The sequence below is a fragment of the Mycteria americana genome, chromosome 12, assembly GCF_035582795.1.
Source record: "Mycteria americana isolate JAX WOST 10 ecotype Jacksonville Zoo and Gardens chromosome 12, USCA_MyAme_1.0, whole genome shotgun sequence".
NCBI classification, from domain to species: Eukaryota; Metazoa; Chordata; class Aves; order Ciconiiformes; family Ciconiidae; genus Mycteria; species Mycteria americana.
In genome coordinates, this window is record NC_134376.1 from 17818361 (window position 1) to 17841624 (window position 23264).

General features: G+C 68.8%; 1 protein-coding gene across 3 annotated transcripts in view; it reads right to left on the minus strand.

Moving 5' to 3' along the window:
- Window positions 1-23046, minus strand: part of CORO7 (coronin 7) — a 39094-nt gene extending 16048 nt beyond the window's left edge. The window contains exons 1-9 of one of the 3 annotated variants that reach the window (XM_075515661.1): window positions 22918-23046; window positions 19283-19379; window positions 18905-18979; window positions 17061-17131; window positions 16496-16679; window positions 15794-15870; window positions 14588-14638; window positions 5601-5687; window positions 5272-5354 (exon numbers count right to left, since the gene is read on the minus strand). In XM_075515661.1, the coding sequence (XP_075371776.1) occupies window positions 5272-5354; window positions 5601-5687; window positions 14588-14638; window positions 15794-15870; window positions 16496-16679; window positions 17061-17131; window positions 18905-18979; window positions 19283-19379; window positions 22918-22977 (785 nt within the window). In that variant the 5' untranslated portion in view covers window positions 22978-23046. Of the gene's footprint in view, window positions 1-5271; window positions 5355-5600; window positions 5688-14587; window positions 14639-15793; window positions 15871-16495; window positions 16680-17060; window positions 17132-18904; window positions 18980-19282; window positions 19380-21388; window positions 21888-22917 lie in introns of those variants that run through there. The other 2 variants (XM_075515660.1, XM_075515662.1) reach the window with 2 other exon arrangements.
- Window positions 23047-23264: the final 218 nt, after the last annotated feature.

A 23264-nucleotide genomic window follows, 5' to 3' on the forward strand; every position in this document is an offset into this window, starting at 1 on the left:
GGACCCCCACATGCCAGGTGGGTGCTGGGGACCCCCACGACTCCTCGACGGGTCCCGTTGCTCCTAGGGGACTGCCAGCAGCTCCAAAGCAACCACATCTGCGTTGGAGATGCCACACCGGCTGCCCTGGCATGGCAGGAGCAAAGCGGGGGCTCGGCTTTGGCAGGTGCAGCGCAGCTGGGAAGCCCCGAGCCAAGGTTTTCGGCGCCAGCCGGGAGGTGCGGGGAAGGGGCCAGGGAGGTGTGGGGAAGGGGCTGGGCTGCAGCCGACGGTGGCCATGTGGGGAAGGGGCCGGAGCAGCACGAGGGGACAGCGAGGCTTGGCCTCAGCACGGAGGGGTACGGGGATACTGCAGCCAGGGCAGGCCTCGGTGCCCCGTGGGGCTCGGACCCCCTGCGACACCCATGTCTGCACCCAGGCGGCTCTGCAGGAGCTCGGCAGCGCCCGAAATGTGCCCTTCCAGACCCTGTGGCTTCCCGAACCCGAGCGCAAAAGTCCCCCCGGCCGCTGCCAGCCCCGGCGTGCGCCAGGAGTGGCTCGGAGCGGCACATCGTGCAGCGCTGCTAATTCCTCCGAGCTGAATCAGCGCCGGGGAAGGATTGCAAAACCCCCTGAAATGAACCCAAAAAAATCCCTCTTGCTATGCGATCCAGCGGGGCCGGTTAGCGAGAGCCCCGGCCAGAAGCCACCAGCAGGATGGGGGGGCTCGGCAGGGAGCCACAACGGGAGGAGCCGCCGGCTTCAGCGGGGCAAGTCCGCTGCCCCCAGCACTGGCCCAGTCCTGCCCGGCGCAGGCAGCATCCTGCCTGCACCCCAACGGCTGCAAGCCTGGAGGTCCCTGGCCTCCAGAGAAACATCCCTGGCCCCGGGCACGGCCCTGTGGGAACCAAAGCCGTGTCCCCATGGCCACCCAGGTCCCCACGGCCGCAGCAGAGCCCCGGGGGGGACGTGCTGCCTCAGCGCAGGGTGCCGGGGGTCCCCATCCCCGCTCCCCTGAGAGCATCAGCTGCCAGGAAGAGCTTGTGGCGAGGCAGAAATCCCGCCGGCAAGCTGGGGAGGCTGGAGCCGGTGAGCGCCGATCGGCCGCAGAGGCGGCGGTGGGCTGAGGCCGCGGCCCATCTGGGAGTGATTTCGGCGCTGCCGCCGCTCGCTGCCTTCCTGCCTGAGCGCCCCGAGTGCGGCACTGGGCTATTTTTACACGCCGTAATTACCGGGGCAGGCGGCAGGGCCGGGCAGCCGCCCCAGCGTTAACCCCTTCGTGCGGCCGCCCAGGAGCATCTCGCCCCACAGGGACGGGTCCCACGGGGGTGGCACCTGACGGCGTGGCCTCTCCCCCCTCCTCGTGTCTGAGGTTGGCAGCCAAGCGGGAGCAGCAGGAAAAGCCCCTTCCCCGCTGATGGCAAGGAGCTGCCAGCCCAGGCACCCGTGGGAGGGGGCGAGGGCAGGGGTCTGCAGGGGGACGGGGACCGGGACGGACCTGTCCTGCTCATGGCTCTGCCACCAAGACCTGACCACTGGGGTGGGTGTTGTCAGAGACCCCCAAAACACCCAGCACGACCCAAAAGGGTTCCTAAGTCCAAGGAAAGGGCAGTCCACAGGGCGTCGGGGCCAGGCGGGATGGGAACGGGACTGGCCACCAAGGCCCCATTACAGCTGGTGACCAGGGAGAGGTGGCAGTGACGGTGGGGACACGTGCCTCGGTGGGGGTCATGTGCCTTGGTGCACACGAGGGCTGGAGCTGGGAGATGCTGGGGCTGCAAGCCCGGCCCCCATGAGCCGGCTCAGCCGCAAGCTTTGGCTGGGGCAGGGGCAGCGGGCGAGTGCTGGGGGCTGAGCATCCCTGGACGGCGTCCCCGGAGAACCGCCCAGGCCCCTCCACGTCCTGCTCCAGCGCTGGGGGAGCCAAACAGCGCCAAATCCCTCCGCAAACATTCTGCCGTCCCGGCTCTGGCACCTCCCAGCTCTGGTGGACTTTGCACCGTGAAGGGCGGTGGGGATCCGGCCGTCCCCATCTCTCAGCCCCCACCACCGTCCTGCCCCGCGGGGATCTGCCCAGTGCCGGCGCACGCCACGGGGACACAGCTGCCCGGGACCTTTGCAGACCTGATCACCGCGGCCCTACCGACCAAGCCACAGCCCCGAGCGGGCCGCGGTGTGGGCAGGAGGCTGCCCGCTCCCCTGCTCGGCGAGTGGGCACCCCCAGCTGCCTGGGGGACATTTTCAGGACACCAAAAGATGCGGTGACACAAGGGAGCCACTGTTCTCGCCGGCCCCAGCACGGTGACGGCACCGTCCCCGGGCAGTGCTGCGCCAGCCGCCGGGTACGTGGCAGCGGGGTCTGGTCGCTTGACCCTGAGTTGGAGCCGGTAACCCAACCCCGCCGGTGCTGGTTACAATTTAGGGCAACAATAACCTATTGAGGCCCCTTCCTGGCTCCTGCCCCGCTGCTCCTTGATCTAATTAAAGGGGGCCGGGGGGAAGACAAAACCCGAGCAGAAGGGCGCGGCGGGTACCTGAAGGCGGCACACTGAGGACCACGGCGCGGCGAGAGGCCAGGGCCACCTGCGCCTCCTGCCACCGGCTCCCTCGGAGGTCTGGGCGTTGGTGGGGGTTCAGCTCCTGAGCACGGCCCCGGCACAGCTGGGGTGCTTTGAAAATGAGGTTTATGTGGTCGCAAAGATCTCGCCTGCTCAGGATTTGGGATGGGGGACCCCCAAAACGCACCTGCTGACGTGGGGGTGAATGGGGCTGGTGCCCCCCACTCTCTGTCCCCTTCCCCCATGGATGCTGGGCAGGGGCACAGCCACCCCGCGGGGTTCAGTGCGGCTGTGGGCATTGGGGTGGGCACGCTGGGGGTGTCCCCACCCTTGGGCATGCCGTGGCCCCGCTTTGGGGTGCCACAGGGTGCCCGGGACACATGGGGCCAGCTTGGTGGGCACGGCCCCCGCGGCAGGGCGCGGTGGGGAACGCGATGGGGACGCGGTGGGGACGCGGGCTCCCCTTCCTGCCGGCCCGGCGTCAGTAATGAATGGTATGAGTTTCCTGCCCGCCCACTGATTGCTTCCTCAAAGAGCCTCAATGAGCTGCTGCTGCTGCCCCCGGCTCCCCGCATGCGGCTCACGGCATGGCCGGCACTGCCGCGCTGCCGGATGGTCCTCGATGCCCCATGCTGGGCACCCACGGCCACGCTGGAGATCCACAACGGGCACTCCAGCCCCACGGCTGCTCCGCCATCCCCGGCGTGCTGAATTGCCATCCCTGGAGCAGCAGCATCCAGCACCCTCCGCACTGAGCCTGACCCAAGCCTGCAGCTCCCCTGTTTGGGCACTGCCTCCAGGGGGGACCCGGTGACCCCCAAACCCTCCGCCTCCTGCCCTAGCCACGGCTCTGGGGGTCCCGAGCATCTCTGCTGGAGGGAGAGCGCGGCCCCCGCTCGGCACCTCTGCCGGGAGCCAGCCCAAATCCCCCTCCGCCATTTGTCATCTCCGCGAGATTTACAGGCAGGGAGCGGCTGGGGCTGGAAGCGTGGCCGGCCCTGGCGCGGCTGCCTAAAAAAAGCACCTCCCGCTCCTTGGCAGCTCCCCGGCACGGGGGGGGGTCCCCGCTCACCCCCACCACCCCCAACTCCTCTCCGTATCGCCCCGCCACGCAGCCGCAACCCGGCAGAGCCCCGGCGTGACGCGCAGGCAGCGCCCGCCAGCCGCATTCCTGGCGGCCGATAAAGCCGGCAGCCAAAATAACTCCAGCCTGCGCAAAGGGGGCTGAGCACAGCCTGGCGTCTGCATCCAATTTAGCCGGGCTGGCTCGCCCCGGCCCAGCGCTGGCGGGGAGGCCCACGCGTGCGGGGTGTGAGAAGCAGCGGGATGTACGGTAATTCCCACTGGATTTTCCGCCGGCAGCAATAAGGGAACCCAAAGCGTCCTCTTGCAGCATGCTATGTGCCGTGGCCTCCCTCGAGAGTGTTCACTCTGGACACTAATGATGGCTGATCACTGAGGCTGGACGTGGCAACCCCATGGCTGCCTTTGCCCATTGTGCCAGCAGAGCCGGGGAGCACGAGAGCTGCAAGCCGCTCAGCCTGGGAGCTCGCAGGAGGGCGAGGGATGCTCCATCAGCCTCCCTGCCTGCGCCCACCTGGGGCTGCTCCCCCGGCCACCGTGCCAGCACCTCCCCACCATGCCCGTGGCCAATCCTCTCCCCTGCTGTCAGTCCTGGCTGCCGCCAGCACCAGCTCGGAGCTGACACCTCAGCACAGGGGATGCCGGCAGGGCGGCCAAGGGCCACCCCGCTGCCACGGCTCACTCAGCCCCTTGCCAGAGACCCCGTATTAGCACCCGGCGGCTGCCAACCACCCAGCCTGCTCCGGCACCCCAGCCCACCACGGAGCCAGCCTGGCATGCGGCGAGGGTCCCGGCATCCCTGTGCTTTGCAAGCAGCTCTGGGGAGAGCTGGCGGCTTCCAGTGCAGCCCGGCAAGGACCTTGCCCCAAACCCGCCCTGGTGGGATGAAGGTGCCGCCTCCTCCTCCTTCTCCTCCTTCTCCTGTTTCCTCACCCGCACCGTGACGCCGAGCCAGCTCGCTGGGCGGCGTGGGAGAGGCCAGGCCAGGTCTAACCAAGCGTTCTTCACCTCGGCAGTGCCCCGCAGACAGGAGACGGCTCCATCACGCCTTGACAAGGGGCGCTGACCCCTTACGGCCACAAAAGCTCCTCTTCCACTTCCCCAAGGGATGCCCAGCGAGCACGGCTCTGACGCCAGCCTGGCCACGGCTGGCTGGGCAGCCGCCACGGCACCATGGCACAAAGCACTGCAGCCCCACTGTGAGCAGGGGGCTGGGGCCGAGCCGCTCCGGTGCGTGGGCAGCACCAAAGAGATTCGCTCGCCCGCAGCACCTCGTCATGCCGCCCCAGTGCACGCGCCCACCCAGCTAGCAGCCACCCCAGACACTGCCGGTGCTGTCCCTAGCAGAGCCACCACCCACCCCAGCGCCACGGAGCACCCGTCTCACCCCTGCGCTGCTGGGGACACCTCCATGCCATCCCCAGCACTGCCACCGCCCTCCCATCCCACCCAAATGGTGCTGGGGACACGGCCACGCTGTCCCCAGCCTTGTCCCCAGCTTTGTGGCCAAGCGCTGCCGGTGCCAGGAGCTCTCTGCCGCCTCCTGCTCCACCACCGTGCTCCCCGCGGTCTCTGACCGTGGCGTCCCTGCCACGCCGCCCCGCGTCCCCACTGCCCTCCCTCCCGCCCCACGGCGAGTCCCCGTCCCTACCCAGGCGAGGTGTCCAGTGCCACGGTGAGCATCGCCCCGCTGAAACGCCGCGTGTCCCACAGCTTCACCTCCCGCTCCCGCATCTGCAGGGGCACAGACACGGCGTCGGTGGGCACCAGGACTGCCCAGACGGCCCCGCGGCACCACCTCCCTCGCCAGCCAGCCTCCCTCCGTCCCCAGCAAAGGCCAGGTCACCTGGTGAGGAGACCTCCTGCTTTCATGGGGGACAGGCCACCCAAAAAGCACCTGGGGCCCCGGCATAGCCACCGCAGTGAGCGGGGCCGGACATCCCGGTAGCGCTGGGGCCACCTTCCCGGCGAGGACTGTACCTGGCTGAACCCGACGGAGATGAGGCAATCGCTGGAGCCCACCCAGAGCAGCCGGGAGTCCTTGTTGTTCTCGTGTCCCAGGACACTCTGCAAGGCACAGGAGACACGGCTGTCAGTACCGCTGCCGGCCGTGCCGCCGCGCGGGACGCGTGCTTCACTGGCAGCGGCCGCGAACAGCCCCGGGGCCGAGCACAAGTGCTGGCTCGCGACTCCGCTGAGAGATGCCCATGGTGACAGTGCAGTGGGGACAGCCTGCAAGCAGTGACAGTCCCGAGCGCCCACCCTGTGCCGGTGCCAGCGTGGTTGCTTTGTGGAGCGGCTGACCTGGCTCCTGGCAAGGAGCGGAGGGTGGCAGCAGGTAACGTGAGCGTGAGGGGCCACGGGACGGCTCCCTGCCCCCCCCGGGGCTCTCCCCACACCCAGCAAGGGGGCTCGGGGGCCAGTGTGCCATGAGGAAACTGCTCCATGCCAGCAGGCACGAGAAAAGGCTTGGCTGCGGCCATGGCCACGGTGACAGAGGGACTTACTTCCCCGGCTGCATCCCCGGGCTCTCGATCCATGCCGAATCCCGGCTGCAGGAGCTGGGTGCCCCACATGTGTCTGGAGGCTACCGAAACACACGGCAGACTGAGCCCGGCCACGGTCCCCACACTGCCCTAACCCCCTGCAGCCCTGCTCCGCCTCTCCCCTGGGCTCCCAGTGGGGCCAGGACCCCCCAGTCCACGCCACCGCCTTGTCCTGCCCACCGTCCCCAGCCTGCTGTCCCCCCCGGCCCCAGTGCTGCTTTGCCGAGGATGGGAGGGGAAGAGTTACCACGGGGCTGGCGGCGGCTGCTTGCCGGCTCCCATGTGGCCCCCAGATGGGTCCTGCGGTTCCCAGTGTCCCAGCGGGGGCCGGCAGCCAGCGCTCACCCCGCGGCGCAGGCAGCGCTCGCAGCCCCCTCGCTCTCGTTTGTGAAGCGCCAATAAAAGACTCCTAACGATTTCAGAGCTGGCATGGAAAAGCAGAGGGCTCTGCCAGAGCTAAACCCGGCGTGGTGCTTCTGGCACCTCCGCGCAGGGCACTGGGGACCCGGTGTGGGGGCAGGAGGGATGGGGTGGGCACAGGAGGGTGCCCACGCGTCCACAGCCCCAGGGCATGCGGGCATGCGGGCATGCACACGCTGACCCCGGTGCCGGAGGAGCCGCGTCCTGTGAGCAGCATCCCCCTCGGTGTGAGCACCGTGCACCACCGGCCACGACCGCGCTGTGACCGCCAGCGAGGCTCTGCCGCCGCGGCAGGCCGGCGAGGGCGCACAGAGATGCCGAATCTCCCACCCACCACCAGAGAAGCCCCGCTGGGAGCAGCCTCCTCTGGTCCCGGCCACTGGCCCCAAAGAAATGCCAACTCTCTGGAGAGACCCGCAGCCAGGATCTGGAAAGACCCGCAGGGAGAAGGCGCGCGGTGCCAAGCTCATCCTCCCCCTGGCTCTGGCACGCGAGCCTCCTTGCCAGCACAAACACAGCACTCGCCAGCCAGCGCGGCTCACTTGGAAGAGGCAGCGCTGGCCAAGCCGAGCCCGGCGCTCGCAGCCGCAGGGGCAGGATGTGGGGCAGGAGGGGCCCGTCCCCCACCTCCAACATGCTGGCACCGGGGCCGGCTCCTGGGGGAGAAGGGCCTGGAGAAGGGAACGTGTCCCAGGATCGGTGCGGAGAGGGATGGAAACCCCGGGAGCCGGGGCCAGCCTGCTCGGCGGCCGGAAGAGCACTTCTGCACCTGAGCTGTGCGGCTGTGGCAGCCAAAACTCAACAGCTGGAGATTCGATAGCCAACTGCGCCGGCTCTGCTGGCTCCCGTGCACCGCTGGTCGCCTGGACCCCAGCACAGCACCCGAGAGACAGCGGTGGGTGGCAGCCCCCCGGGGTGGGCAGCATGGCCGGCAGAAGGCAGGGCGATGCCACGGCCGCTCCCAGCCCACGTTGTGCTGGCTGCGGCGCGGGGCCATGTTTTCTGCATTAGTTCCATCCCGGCTGAGCAGTACGTATGGCAGCAAGTATGCGGGGAGGCCGGGGACGGGGTGCTCCGCTTTTGGTGGTGGCAGATGTTGCCAGAGGTGTGCATGCGGGGCCAGACGGCAGTCAGTCCCGGGAGGGCCCCTGGGGACCCCCCGCCCCGGTGCTGAGGGTCTTGGCAGGGATGGGGCGGTGTGACCTGGCACCGATGGTGGCCAGTGGAGAGCCCTGGGGCGGCCGTGGGGCTGCTGCGGGTCCCTGGGGCTGGCAGAGCTGGGCAGAGACGCTGGCACCCAGCCAGGGCGATGCTGGGACCCCCCCCGTGTCCCTAGAGCAGGGGACCCACTGCAGCCCCAGGAACGGGGATCCCTCCCGAGCTGCTTGTCCCCCCGGCAGGCTGAGAGGAGCCCGCCCGCTCTGGGGCGGCACGCGGGGAGCCGAGGAGGCCTCCCAGCTCCCTGGCCACACCAGCGCTGAGGCAGCCCAGCCTCCTCCAGCCCACTGCATGGGTCCAGCCCAGCTGGTTTTAGGCAGCCCAGGCTGGGGGGAGCTTGTGCTCCCTCCTCAGAGCCGGATCGGCTGCATGGGGAGGGTTTCCCGGCACCGTCCTTCTCCCCATCTCAACCCACACCTCCCAGCACAGGCTGGGGCGCGGCGCTGGTACCCACGGGGGTCCCCAGCCCTGCTCCCTGTCCGGCCCCGGAGCACCCCGCTGCGGGCTGCGGGGGGGCCAGCGGCGGGGAGCAGGGCCAGCATGTCGGCTGCAGCTGTTGGCAGCGATGCCGTGGCGGGGCCGGGTGAGCTGGTAACAGCTGCCCGCAGGGAGCGACCGCCTTCGGCTGCTCGGCTGCCTGGGAGAGCCCGACACAAAGCAAACGCTGCTCCGGTGCTGGGGCGATCCCCGGGGCCACCCCTGCCTCCGCGGGAGCAGTCGCCCTCAGCCGGGATGCGGGGCAGGGAGCGCCGGGGATGGGGAGCCCAGGGCAGAGCCGTGGGGCCGGATGGGCGGGAGGTAGCTGGGGGGGTCACAGCTCTGCCCTTGGCAGAGACCCTGTGGCCGGCAGGGGCCAGGACAGCTCAGCTCTGCCCGTGCCGTGGCTGGCAGAGCGTGGGCATGGCTAGCAGACCGCGGGCATGGCTAGCAGACCGCGAGCATCTGACCCCCGTGGGAAGCAACCCCAGTGGAGAGACCAGAGCTGGGCTGAGCCACCCCTTTGCCAGCGGGTGCCAGGGCAGGAGGGGTCCCACAGGCCGGGGTACCACGGCGGGCTCCGGAGACAGACACCTCCTGTCCATACCCAAAGGACGGGTCCACTCAGGTGGGGAAAGCCATTGCTCCCTCCAAAACGCAAGGACCCGAGGCAGTGGGGGGCGGGAGGAATGGCTTCCTGGGGAGCCGAGGGGGTTAACCACGGCGCCGCATCCTCCTCCCCGCACAAGAATGTGAGTGATCTCCCTCTGCTGCCAAATCCCCATTACTCCAGAGGTGGCCAGGAGAGCAGAGCGGCCTCTCCCAGGCCAGCCCCGCTCCTGGTCTCTGCCCAGAGCTCGGGGAGACCCTGAGCTGTCACCTGCCCCTGGGGAAGAGCAGAGAGCCCGGCCACCGCACACGACGGCAGCGATGCTCCGGCAGCCGTCACACTGCCGGCGCTGGCCCCTGCCCGCTGCCGGGTGTGGGGTGTCTGCGCAATGGTGGGGAGCGATCGGGGTGAGCCCCCTCCTGCCCACGCCGCCTCCCTGGTCCCACCGGCCAGGGCAGCATCGCCCTGGTGCCCCCACGCCCCGGGGGGAGCTGGGCACCGACAGCACTGTGCGGGCTCTGCCTCTCCCGCCCTGCTGCCAGCACAGCCCCCCACCTCCGTCCAGCCCCTCCTGCCCTTGGTGAGGCCAACGCAACGTCCCCAAGGACGTTGCCGGCCCAGCAAGGGCAGGAAGGTGAGCGGGCTCCCACCGGGACAGCCCCCACGGCTGCGGAGGCTCCCGCCTCGGCACGGATGCTCAGGCATGGGACAGGAGCAGGGCCACGTGGGCTGGGGAGACCGCAGCACCCATCCGCACCCATCACCATCATCCGCACCTCTCCCACATCTCATCTCTTCTTGCAGCCGCCGGTGCCGCCAGGCCTACCATGAGGCTGTTATCAAATCCCCAAAACACCTTTGCCCTCTCGAGCATGAGCCTGCCAGGAGCCCCAGCTCGGGCAGCAAGCTGGGGGGCTCCCAAAATGCCGTGCCGGAGCCCCAGGTAAGCGAGGCGCCGACCCACGCCCTCGCGCCTGCACCCTGTCGCGCCGGCGAGGCTGTCCCCGGCGGGAGGGAAGGGCACGCAGGCGAGGGCGAGCCGGTGCCCCCGCCCGCCCGCATCCCTCATGATGCCGCTGGCTCATCCCGAATCCCCCTCGACTTCCCCATGTCTGCAATACCAAGCGGCATTCCTGGGAAGGACGGCCGAGGGGGAAGCAGAGCAGAGGAAATATAAACAGTCCCGTGCAACTACACTGGGGAACAGAAGCATGAGAGCGCCGAGCGCGCGGTGCTATAAATAGGCAGCCCAGAGCCAGGCCAACTTTTTCAAAGCTTCCCACGGTCTCCTTGGGAATGTGGGATGCTGCGGACCTTCCCCCAGCCTGGAGGAAGCCGCTGCCGAGGCTGGGAGTCAGGTACCCCCGGGGTGACCCCGGCGTGGGATACCGCGCCGATGGGGCGGGGGGGAGGAAGGCTACAAGTCTGTCTATGCATCTTCCCCCAGCGAGCGGTCCCCAACCGGTCCCGGGCTGACAGCCGGATCCTGGGCAGAGGTGACACGTCGGGGTCCGTGGGGTCCTGGCTGTGGGCACGGCTGGATTGCCCCAGCCTGGATCTCCGCCTCGCCATGGCATCGCCCTGCCACCATAGCCTTTCGCTGCCCACGGAAACCCTCTCCCACTGCGGCGGGGGCTGGTGTGGCCCATGGGATGGTGGCCGTGGCTTGGGAGAGGGGCTGGAGTCCCTCTCCCACCCCCGGGGCCATGGGCAGAGGTGGGGCACCCCTGGCCTCGGGGGGACAGCACGGTCCTGCCCCACACCAGGCGTGCTTGGAGGGCTGTGAGCCCCGGTGCTCCCGGGCACGGAGCTCTGCCCCCGGCATGGCCCACGAGGTGGGGGGACAAACCCGTGGGGGGGACAAACCCACGGGGACACCCTCCCAGCTGTCCCCAGGCGCCCTCAGCCCCGGTCCCACTCATTAAAACAGAGCTCATTAAAACGTGAGCAGGAGCGTGTGCTCACCCAGCGCACACGGCCGTTCCCTCGCCCCCGGTCCTGCCGAAACGCCGGCAGGGGAAGTTTCTCGTGAGAACGAAGCCGGCTCCTCTCCATCCCACACTGGCCGTGCTCGGCGGCGGCCCCGCAGCCCGGCACCAGCGGCACCCGCCCCGGCCCCGTAATGGGAGCCAGGTGCCGGCCAGATGCGTGCAGCCCCTCGCACGAGCGTGCAGCGTGCGGGGGCGGGATGCGGCCCGTCAGCTCCGCACACCGCGGGCCCGGAGCGATGCTGCGTCTGGCCGATGCGGCTCTGCTGCACCAAACCGGGGCACTGGCTCACGTGCGGCCACGCTGCCCACACGGCGTGGGATGATCCCCCCCCCCCCATGTAGCAGCCTTCTGCCCCCGGCAGCCACCTCCCTTCTTTCCAGCAGCGTCTCCAAGTGTTTTTGATTGCACACCCCTGTCAGTAAATATTTTCGAGGACGCACCCCCAGCAGATGTATATTGATTGATGTATAAACGATATGCACGTGCTGCCGAAGGCCTAGTATTTTCTCCTTCTCCCTCCCCGGGATTGCCTCGTGCACCCTGCTTTGGAGAGCGCTGCTTCAGAGGCCAGGCGAGACCCTGGCCCGTGGGTGCAGGCAGGCTGCTGCGTGCCCGTCTGGCCCCGGCCGGCCCCGGCAAGAGGAAGCCCAGGGACCCAGCCCGGGGACCCAGGACTTGCCAGGACCCAGAGGAGAGGGTGGCCAGGGGAGCGGGCAAGCAGAGGTGCCACCTTAGTACCCCATGCCATACCCGAATTGCTGCCCTACGCTGGACCCACCTGGGGCATCAGCCAGGGTACGGCCACCCTCCCGGTGCTGCGACCCCCCACTCAGCACCCTGTCCCCCAGCCCCGTCCCCTCACGCCTGAAGGACCACGGCTGATGCACGATGCACCCCAAGGGCACGGCCCAAGGGAACGTGGGAGGGACATTTCGGGGGGTTCGCCCAGGCGTTGTGGGGCGGGCGAGGGCGGGAGCGGAAAAGCCACGGCAGAGCTGAAGCTGGGAAGGAGAGGATGTGACTCGTTCCAGCGAGAGGGTCAAGGCGAGGAGGGCGACCACCAGCGCCCGTGGGAGGGGAGGGTGGGCTGGGGCCAGGTCAGCGCAGCCTTGGGAGGGGATGAGGCAGAGGATGGGACTCACGGGACCGCTCCAGAAGGACAGCGGCTCTCGGACCCAGACCCAGCCGGGCAGGGGGAGCGCAGCTGCACGGGGAGGCACGGCAGGACCCGCTGCAGCAAAGGGGTGGCCCCGGCATCTCCAAGGCGAGTTTAGGGGGCCCAGGAAGGCAGGCTGGGCAGCAACGGGGTGCAAGCCCAGCCCTAACGCTCGCAGAGGGGCTGCTGTGGAAGCACCTCCCTGCTTCAGCCCAGACACAGCAATGAGGGACTGGGGGTCCAGCAGGCTGAGGCCGCTGCTCTCCCAAGGGACGTAGGGGCCTTGGGTATGTACCAGGCACCCTCTGGGGTCAGCCAGACCCCGGCCGTGCTGCTCCCACTGCGTCACACTCTCCCGGCCGCTGCTGGGACGTGCTCAAAATAGCCGTGATGGACGCAGCCAGGAATGGGGGGTCAGGCCCCCATCGAGGGCACGGCCGCGGGCAGCCTGCCAGCCTGGCCCTGGACCGGGCAGGCAGCGCACCCTCCTCGCCATCCACCCTCGGTCCCCAGGCCCGCGCGTGCTGCATCTGCAAGACCCGAGAGCGCTGTCAGGCATCACGGCACCGCAGCGGCGACCCCTCCTCCCCGCTCCCGAGGCTCTTATTTTAGCTCCTTCTCATCCTTCTCCCCTGCTCTAAAAAAAGGAACGGTTTAATGAGGCGGGCTTGACAAATTAAGAAAACCAGCCGGAGGAGCAGCCCTCTACCGAGGACGGCTTCGGCACCACGTGCCGCAAAGGGAGCGGGGTGAGCCGGCGGTGGTGCCGAGCCCAAGCCCTTTGCCTGCTGCAGAGGAAACCCAGCCGCAGCGTGGCAGGGGCCAGCCCAGCTGGAAAACCCATCACGCCGCTCACCTCGCTCACCACTGTGAAAAACCGGGCGACTTCAAAGCCGGGAGCTCACGAGGTGCTGGCACCGCACGGCGGCCCCAGCATCACCCGGTTTCGTAACCGTGCTGGCCCGGGGGAGAAGGAGCCTTTCCAAATAACCCGGCCCTCCAGCAACCGGGCAAAAAAGAAAAAACAAAACACAGGAGTGTTATTCCTCTTGGCTAAGCAAGCCCTGTGCAAACTTCCAGAGGATTTATGGCATTTTAAAGTTTTCCCCTTCAGCACAGTACTTCTCCAAGACTAAACATCTTCATCAATTCTCAGCCGGCCGGGGTTAGGGCTGCGGCGCGGCAGCGCTCGGCCGCGGCAGCGAAGGTGCATATTTCTCTTGGCAAACCCTGAGCGCCGGCCCCGGGCTGGATCAGACGGCAGCGGAGGGAAGTGAGCTGCCTGCTTTGAACAGCCACCATCATTCACACGTTATTTTTAATAGCTCAGCGAGACAGAGTCCACCCTCCCCAGGAGACTTGGCTCGAGCCCATCACGCTCACAGCTTTGCCGAAACGCCGTTATACAAGCCGACAGGTCTGGCAGGGGGAGAAGCGGGGGGCAGGCGGGGAGGGGAGCAGCGCCTGGGGCCGTCAGCGGATAGGCGCAGGACGAGTTTGGGAGCAGAGACTGGTACCTTCCGGCCATGCTGAGTGGCACCCGGAGCAGGGGAGCATCACAGGGGCCGCTTGAGGGCCGGGAGCACTTCACTTTGCCCTGGCTCGCTTGCACGTGTAATCGCTGGGTTTATATTTATATATCGTGGTGGTGTATTTATAAGGCTGCCTGAAGGGTCAGGGCACCGCTCGTACCCGCAGAAAGCGCCCAAGGGCCTTACGGGAGCTCAGCACCCGGGCTCTGCGCAGGGGCAGCCGGCGGCAGCAGGGTCGCGGTGCAGCGCAGTGCCAGAGCACCGGCTCCCTCCGGTCGGTGCCCGGGGTTACCACTAGGCCCAAGCATAGGCACCGGAGGCCGTGGGCACGCGTGCGCCGGCGGCAGGAGAGGCACAAGGCGCAGCAGAGCCTCCTGCGGCCATCTTGCCCTGCTCTCCACTGCATCCCTCCCCTCCCAAAGGCTTCCAGCCCCTTCTGCAGTGAGGGACGGCGGCCGCCGGCAGCCAGAGCCCCCAAGCCACAGGAAACCTCTAATAAGAGGCTGTTTAAACCCGACGTCAAGGCTTAAGTCCTCTACTTATTTCTTAATCGCTGTTATTTGCTGAGCTGTGCGGATCCAGCCACCCAGCCCTCACCCTTGGCAGGTCCTCGTCCCCAAGAGCCTTTTGCTCGGCTCCCGCACAGCGGTGCAGAGCCCAGGAGCTCGCAGCCCCGCCACAGCCCTCGCACCCACGGAGCTTGGGATCGCTGCCTGCAGGGCTCGGGATCGCTGCCCACAGGCAGAGAGCCCCAGCAGCAGCGTGCCAGTGCACCGGGGGAGCTTGCCAGCCCCAGCGGGAGGGCAGGGGTCCCCTGTGCCGAACCCCACCGGGGCTGAGGAGGAGGCTGCCCGTTCCCCCTGCCCTCAGCCCGTGCCGTCGCATCGCCTCTCCCAAGCTGTGCCAGGGCTGGGACAGTTTGGGGCACCGAGCCCACCCCACGGCAGGCAGCGGGCACCCCGGTCAGGCAGGGCTGCCTGCACCACGTCGCCCAGCACACTCGGGAGGGACGGTACCTGGGAGGCAGCCGGGCTGGCTCGGGGGTCAAAGATCCGCAGTTTCTTGTCCTGTTGAGATAAAAAGAAAACAGAGGAGGGTTAAGGACCCTGGGGCCAGCAGGATGTCAGGCCATATTAGGCAAAAGGCTGGAGCGAGCAGCCCCCCTCCTTCCTGCCCATCACTTTCCTGCCTGCGGTCCCTGCCCCTATGGATGGCTTGCACAGTGTCCCCCAGGTGCTGCCCCACATCGCAGGCAGGGGCACACCCCCGGGACCCCCACAGCCTCACCAGGACCCCGACACCCTCAAAACCGCTCCCAGAGAAGGGGGGAGCCTCCAAAGCAGAGCCAGGGCTGGAGCCTGACCCTCGGATGCTAACCTGCCGGCGCTCCCCAGCATCCCGCAGGCAGGGGAGCGAGCCTTCTCCTGCCCGGCACCCCACAGCCTAACGGGGCGCGGGACGCCCTTCGGAAACGGCTGGCTGGGGCGCGGAGGCAGCGGGGAGGTGCCCCGGCGCCGGCCTTGCTGCCAGGGTGCTACCTGGGGAGGGCACACCGTGCTGGCTAGAGCCACGCGGCACGGCGCAGCGGGGCCTCGGGGGCCGCGCGGCACGGCCGGGGGCTGGCCGGCACCCCAGGTGGCACGGCTCGGGGTTTTAGCCTCGGCGCTCGGCCTGCACACGCGGTACGGGGCGCCGGCCGCTCGCGTAGCCTGCGCCCGCGGTCTGGTCTGCACGCTCGGCCGGCCTCCGTGCTCCATCTCGGGCCCGCCGGCTCGCTCGGCCTGCTCGCTCGGCACAGGGCGGGGGCCGCCTGCTCGCTCGGCCTGCAGGCCCAGCGGGGCTAGCGCGCTGGGCCCTGCTCACCCGGCCTCTGTGCGCGGCCTGGGGCCCCGGCAGCCGGCTGGGCCCGCACGCCTCGCCTCCGCAGCGGGCCCGCGGGCTCAGCGCGGCGGGGAGCCCGCTCGCTCGGGCCGTGCGCTCGCTCTGCCCGCGGGCTCGGCGCGGGGCCCCGCGGCCCGGGGCTCAGCCGGCCTCCGCGCTCGCCTCAGGAGCCCGCCCGGCCCCCGCAGCGCGGGCCGCGAGCAGCAGGCGCCATCTAGTGCCGCCGCCCGCTCCGCCCCGGCGCCCCGCTGACCCCCGTTCCGCCCTTTTCTCCCCCAAAGCGGGGCACCGCGCGGCCCCCGGGACCGGGGCGCGGGCGGAGGCCCAGGCGAGGCGCTCACCTTGCAGGAGGTGCCGAGGAGGCGGCCGTCCGGCTTCCAGGCCAGGCTCTGCAGCTGGTCCCCGTGGGAGTGCAGGGCTGCGGGGGGAAAGCAGGCTCAGCACGGGCGTGGAGCAGGGCTCCTGCCGCGGGCGAGCACCCTCCCTCTCCCGCCCGTGGGCCCGGGAGCGCTTGCCGGGGGAAACGACCCGGTCTTTCCGAAAGGCAGAGCAGGGGCCAGGACCCGCGGGGACGCTGCCGCGTCCGTGCAGGGAGCGTGCCCGCGCCGCTGGCGGCTCGATCCGAAGGGTGGCAGCCCCGGGAAAGCCGCGGGGCGCTTGCACCCCTGCGCTGCTGCCCAGGCTCCTCTCCCCATCGCCTTAGCCGAGGCCTGGGCAAGGCTGGTCAGCCACAGCTCGCAGCACCCACGTCTTACCCACGCGCTGGGACGCGCGGGGAGAGGGACCCGTCACCCCGGGGGATCCCCAGCAAAGCTGCTACAGACACCCCGGGCAGAACAGGAGCCTTTTCCACCGCTACATCAGAGCGTAGGGGAGCCCGTCCGCACGCACGAGGGGCTGCGGTGCTCCCTGCCCAAAAAGCCACCCGTGCTGCCTGTTCGGTGACGCTGAGGTCTGGACTTGAGCCCGTTGCTTGAGCCCGGGCGCCTGCACGGTGGAGACAGACGTCGCGGGCAGGAGCCGGCAGGCACGGCCATGCCTACCTGTCAGCGGCTGCTGCCGCCCCACGTCCCAGACGGTGACTCGCTTCCCCGCGCCACTGGCCAGGATGCCGTCCGCCGTGGGGTGGAACTGCAGCACGTCCACCGGGCCCCCCTTGGGCCCCAGGGTCAGCCCCGCGCCACCGGGCATGTCCTGGCCGCTCTCGGGCAGGCGCCACACCTTCACCTGCAGCCCCAGGGAGAGGTGGGTCAGCCCCCAGGCAGGCGAGTCGGACCCGGCTGGGTGCCGGCAGCGCTTGACCCGGGCTTACTGCTTTTCCAGGCTTTGGTCCCTGAGGACACCAGGTGACTCCTCATAGCAGCTCGGCGGGATGAGAGCTGCGGGCGTCCCAGGTGGGAGAGGGCTGATCCCTGGCTGACACCATCTGCCCTGTCCCCCACGATCTGGGGACATCCCACACCGCTCCCCAAGGCTGGCACCCTCCACCCCAGGCTCCTCTTATTCCCATCACTCCGGCTCCATCTCCTCCGGGCTCTACAGTGAATCCTAGAGACACGCCGGGGGACGCAGGGTGCCCTGTCAGGACCCCCGGCACCAAGCACTCACCGTCTCGTCAGCAGAGCCCGTAGCCAGCAGGAGCTGATCGAAGGGCGAGAAGTCAAAGTCCGTCACCACATCTGGAAGGAGAAGGGCGGAGGTTCATCCCCGCATCACCCTGCAGACAGCTCGTCCGCACGCCTTCACTCTTCCCCAGCCTCAGACCCTTTTCATACACACACGTGTGCAGGCAGGCGCGGGCAGCCGGGGTCAGACCCAGCCCCTCCGAGGCATTTTGAGCAGCTCAGCTTTGCTGCGAGAGCCTGAGCCCCTCCATGCTGTCCGTCAGGGTCTCGCACCCCTTCCTGGGGGGACGGGAGCCCTGCAGGGCGGCACCGCACAATTGCATCTCCCCGTCTAACCCACTGTCACCCAGGTTTGGCTCTCATTTCAGGACGGACATCCCCAGGAGGCACAGGGAGAAGCACGAACAGCACAAGGGCGTCTGTGCCGGCCTGGATGCTGGCAAGCGAGGCCGCGGCCAGCTGGGGCCGTGCTGGTAACAAGGCTCCCTTTGTAACGCCCCGGCTCGGCGCGCCGGTGGCAGGGACACTGCTCGCGGCTCCAGCAGCAGGGCCCCGCGGGAGGAAGGCTGGCACCATCAGCAGCAGCCCCTCGGATGCATTTGGCACGCTCGGGAAAGTAGGTCACTGTGTACTTTTCTGCTTCCAGGAGGCTGCAGAGAGACAGGCCCAGGAGGCACGAAAAGCGAGCAGCTCGCTCTGCTGCATTTGCCCCGGGAGGAGAGAAAAATCCCTTCCCTGCTTTGGAGGCATCGCTCCGGCACAGCCAGCATCAAAGGGCTCACGCTAAATCTCATTAAGAAGCCGTTAATGTTGCGGCGCTGGCTCCCTGCGCACCCCTCGGCGCTCGCCTGGGAGCGGCGGAGCTCGCCGGCCTGCTTGCGAGCGCGGTGCAGCTCTCCGTGCCCAGCCCTGCGCCGCTGGGGCAGGGACCGAGCTGGGCGGAGGCAGCACAGGCTGGGCACGCTGCGCCGTACTGCAGCGATGCCAAGGCACCGCACGCAGGAAGGCGGCGCTGGGACCGGCTCCCGCCTTGCTGCTGTGGTGCAATTTTTGGGAAATGGGTGGTCGGTGCCCCCCGGGCTGGCGCTGCTGCTCCACCACCAGGACAGGGGTACCCTGAGCTCCCCACCGCTCCTTCCCCGCGCCCGGGCAGGAGGCAGAGCCCTCCGCCTCCGCGGCACGTGCTCCTCTGCCAGCGGCAACGCTGCCAGCCGCCTCTTCCCCTGCAGCACTCGCTCTGCCCACATCAGAGCTGCTCAGGGCCACACAGCCGCCAGCCCAGCCTGTTCCTCCCGTCGCTGGAGCCAGGTACACCCGCAGCGATGCCGTCCCCAGCTCCTCCGCCAGCCCGGCACTGGGTGTACTGGGAACTTCAGGGCGTGCAATGAGTAACACGGTAAGGGTGTGCTAGAGGAAGAGCGTGAGCAAGAGCTACGTGTCCAGACCTCGCTGCAGCTTGAGAGGTGAAGGGACGTGGATCTCTTTGGCTTCTTAGCAAAAGCCCAGCCTGGCAGAGCCCCGTGTGCTCAGCGTGGCTGCGGTCGGTTTGTGCCTCGCACACAAGTGAGACTTGTCAGGGTCACCCTGCCCGTGGGTGACGGTCCCTGGGGACTCCAGCAGCTCCCCCAGCCCCTCGACTGCGAAACACACAGCCTAACATGGCGTCCCGGGCTGGGACTCAGCACCTGAGCCCCTCTGCACAGCCCACGCTGGGCCCAACGCCTCCTGTGGAGGTGGGAGGTGGTACCCGACTCCTTGGTGCCCCGGTGCAGAGCGCGGCGGAAGCACGGGACAAGCCGGACTGGGGCTGGCAGACGCCCAGCTCACCTGAGTGGCAGCAGAGCTGAGACACGGTCCTCTTGCCTCCGTCCTCGCACTCCAGCGGCACGACGCCCAGCACACCTGCGGGAGAGGACACAGGAGCAGGTCACCAGCCGCCCGCCAGCCTGCCCATCGCCCACAAGATGCTCCCGGGAACGCCCAGAGCCTGGGACACAGCGGGGGGGCACCCAGCTTTGCAGTGCAAGCCAAGAAGTGCGGGACTGTCAGCACCTTTGGGGGAACTTGGGGAAAGCCTCCTCCACTCGCCCTCATGCCTTCTGGGGTCCGTGGAGCTGACCCAGCAACGAGCCCCGCAGGGACCACAGGGGAAAATCCACCCCACACCCCCCAGCCGCACTTGGCACACCTTCCCTCGTGCCTTACCTGCTGCCTCGGCATTGAACGCGATCCAGCGGCAGCTGGCCTTCACGTGGTTCCCGCAGGACGCAACGGAACCAGCCCGGATACCCCCGATCCAGGCCTGGGATGGAGAGGGAAAACCCGTGTCAAGAGATGTCTCCGTTTCAGAGGAGCCCGACGCCCGGGCAGATCACGGCTGGAGGGGAGACAACGAAGCACCGGCACAGCATTGCTAGAGACCCTCAGCCCCAACGGAGCTCCCACACCGATGGCCCTGGCTCTACCTGGAGGCTGCTGACACCAACGGAGTCGTGCCGGAGGCACTTTATAGGGCCCCTTCCTCTGGGGTGGCCGGGGCAACGTGGCTGCTCGTGCTCCCTGCATAAAAGCGCAGCCCCTTGCCGGGGCTGGGGGCTTAGGGGCCAGCTTTGCCAGGAACGGCAGACAGGAGCATCCCGGCTCCCAGTGCCGCCTCTCCCCGAAACTGCCCCAGCCCTGGGCTTTCCCATGGTGGGAAGGGCTCAGAGGACTTTGCGATAAACTGATGTCGGGGAATTTGGGATGGGACAAAGGCTCTTGGGCTGCAAAGCACCGCAAGGTCGGGCCGTGGCTGATCGAGGCAGATAAACACCTCCGGCAGCGTGCTTCCCGCGTGGACAAGGAACTTCATTACAGCTCCGACACCAAAATCCCGCTTTGCAGTGTTTCTCGCTACTACTCCACAGTCGAGCACCGCACCTGTGGGGCACCGGGATGCCCTGCGTCAGCCGGACCCGCTCCAGGTGACACAGACACCCAGCCTCAAGCGGCCACCAGGACCAGGAGCTCCCCAGCACACCCAGGGCCAAGTCCAACCCTCGAGCAAAGGCGTGTGTTTTACGGCTGCCACCACGCCTGCCCACCCGCCAGCGGCCACTGGCATTGCAGAGAGCTGCAGCAGGTGGCCGGAGCGGTGGCTACCCTGCAAGCAGGGCAGAGCCCTTTGCAGGGAAAGGAGGTGCGTACGCAGCCCCAAAAGGACCGAGCCCCAGGTTTCCTCTCGTTGCACGGCTTCCTTTTGAGGCCTGAAGAGAGCAGCAGTTCCTGCAGCACTTCCTCTGGTCCTTGTCACAGCAGCCTGCTCGGTGGCAGAGCTGTTAACCCTTCTCCTGCTGAAGGGAGGCTCCTCTCCCCGCACCCAGCAGGTGGGCTGGGGGCTGCAGCGGGGGTGGAGAACAGGTCTGGAGCACGACCGAGGCTCAGGAGGAAGGGCCCCACAATCTGCACCCCGTCACCCTGCGCTGGTCCCTCGGTGAGGGGGGTCACTAGCCACATCTGGCCCCCAGCATCCGGGGGTACCACGCAGGACCCCTGCAGCGAGGTTTCGCAGTGACTGCTGGGCTGCTCCATCCCGGCCCCCCGCAACGTCCCCGCACGCAGGCGGGAGCCCCCGGGGAAACGATCCTTCCCACAGCGTGCCAGGGCAGCCGGTAAAGCATATGGTACCACCGTGGCTACGTCCCTGAAACAAACGGCAAGCTTTCAGGGTGCCTGCGCCGGAAGAGCCCTGCAGACGCTGCCCGAAGGGGAGAAGCGACTCAGATGCGATCCTTCATGTTTACGCTGCGCTTCCTGATCTGGCCAGGTCAAGTGTCTGCCTTCGCCTCTGTAAACAAGCTGCTCTGCTCGGCTGGGGACACAAACAGCGTTTCCCGCTGTGACACCCGAGATGGGTTTGGAGATGAGACGTCCATCTCCCACCTCCTGCCCGCAGAGCTGGGTGATGTGGCCTCACTTCCCAGAGACACGTTTCAGGCCTGGATGGGAAATGCCTTTTGGAAAGGCCACCTCCCGTGTGCCGAGCCCGGTGCGGGCTGCCGGAGGCAGAGCAGACGCCTCCCTGCACACCGGGGCAAGAGCACACCGCTCCTCGGTGTCCCGCAGAGCTCCCCCACCACGGGAACTGACACCAGGGCAGCGGTGACGGGGACGTCCCTGCCCAGAGAATGCCATAACCCCCCAGGGCCAGGCGTCCCGGCACCCACACCACACGGACACACACGCTCCCCAGCCACTGGCAGCAGCTCATCCGCATCCAAACGCTCAGCTGGCTGAGATCTCGGTGACCGGCCACCTGCTCTGCAGACGCACCGAGGCCGGCACACTGCGGTGATGCTGGGATGCTGGAGGCCAGGCACAATGGCAGGGACCACCACGTCCCCTCCTAGAGCTGAAGCTCAGGGATGTTTCGGGTGCTCGCCGGGTCTGCAGAGGCGTGTGAGTGCAGGGTGGGCCAGCCTGGCACAAGGACGGCTTGGCTGGGAGGTTGCAGGGAAGGAGAGTGCTGAAGTCCAAAGGCTGGGAGATGAACATTTTGGTGGCCCCAGGGGCCCCCAAATTCTTTTCAAAGGCAGCAAGACACAATGATTTTTAGCAGCATTACCCATCCAGCCTGAGGCCTCCACTCCTGGCCACATGGCCTACGCCGAAGAGTACCAGCTTCCCGCACCCGCGTGCCACCCCGGCACGACTGGTAACCAGAGCAGCCTGTGCCACGCAACTGGTCCACGCTGTCCCTTCCCCACGTGGGACCGTCCCCAGCAGGGACCCTGCTCTAGCCATGCCAGCTCCCCTCTGCCCCACGGGCTGGGAGCCACCCGGGCAGGATCCCACCACCCGCCTCCACTGCGGCAGAGCAGTGGCAGCCTCGCTCACGGCTACGGTGCTACGGAGATGCCGGGCAAAGAGTGTCCGGCTCAGAGAGCTCCCAGAAGGGCTACGTGTCCTGGTAACGCTCCCCGATGTGGCCCACCAGCACAACCCACCCCTGATCCAGTATCTCTTCATGAGCCAAGACGGATCACGACGCTCGGCACGGATGGGGCTGTTTATTCGTGGGGCGGAGGCCGGAGCTGGGCACCGCATGGCTCTGTGCTGCCCGGCGAGACCCACCAGACCTGCCCGGCCTCGGCGGTGCCGAGCTCCGCAGCTCACGGGCAGGGTGACGGAGCTCAGCACCATCCCGCGGGGCCCCACCGCTTCCTCTTTGCCTGCGGAAGCGGGGTGGCAGGAGCAGGGCCCAGCATTTCACGCTCAGGGTGCACGCTTCCCCGGCTGGCACGGGCGAGCCAGCGCTGCCCGGGGAGGGCCGAGCACCGGCGAGGTACCAAGCCGAGCTGGGACGGCAGGCAGCGCGAACCGGAGGCCGACCGCCTGTGCCAGCCGTGCCCAGCCGGCTCTCACGGCAGGAGGGGCGCAGCCCGGCTCCCTGCCGCCCCGGGACGGGTACCCCAAGCCAGCGGCACCGGCTGCACCGGAGCAGCTCCCGGCCGGGGGGGGGGGGGGGGGCTGCACCGCCCCGGGAGAGGGCTGGGGTTCCCCGCCGGCACCCGGCTGCAAAGCGCCCCGCGGCCGGGAGCCTCCGCGGACGCCGGGGCGGGAAGCGGCGGGTGCCAAGGAGGGGCCGCCCGGGCGACGCTGCCGCACCGCGGCGGGGCACCGGGCGGGGGACCTGGGCAGGGCCCCGCCATACCGGCGGTGCCGCAGCAGCGGGACCCGGAGCCGCGCCCTACCGGGGCCGCCCCGCCCCTGCCCCTGCCCCTGCCCGCCGGGAGCCCCGGCCCCGCCGCCCCCGCGCCCCCCCCGGTACCGGACGGCGGGGAGCGTCCCGCGGCGCTCACCTCCCTGCGGGGCAGCCGGGCCTCGGTGTGCCGGAACTTGGACGCCCTGAAGCGGTTCATGCTGCTCCGGCTGCACCGAGCCGCGCCGCGCCGAGCCCAGCCCCGCCGCTCCGCCCGCCCCGGGGCCGCCGCCGGCCCCGCCCTCCCCCGCGGCCCCGCCCCGGGACACGCCCTTGCCGCTTAGCCCCGCCTCTCCGCGCTGGACGCGCCCCCCCCGCACCCCTCGCCCCACGCGTGTCCCATGCCCCCGGCCGTCCCCAGCGCAGGGACGCGTCCCGCCCCGGCGAGGGCACTGTCTGCGGGGCAGAGACCCCCGCCCCGGCGCAGCGGCTCCCCGGGACCCTCCC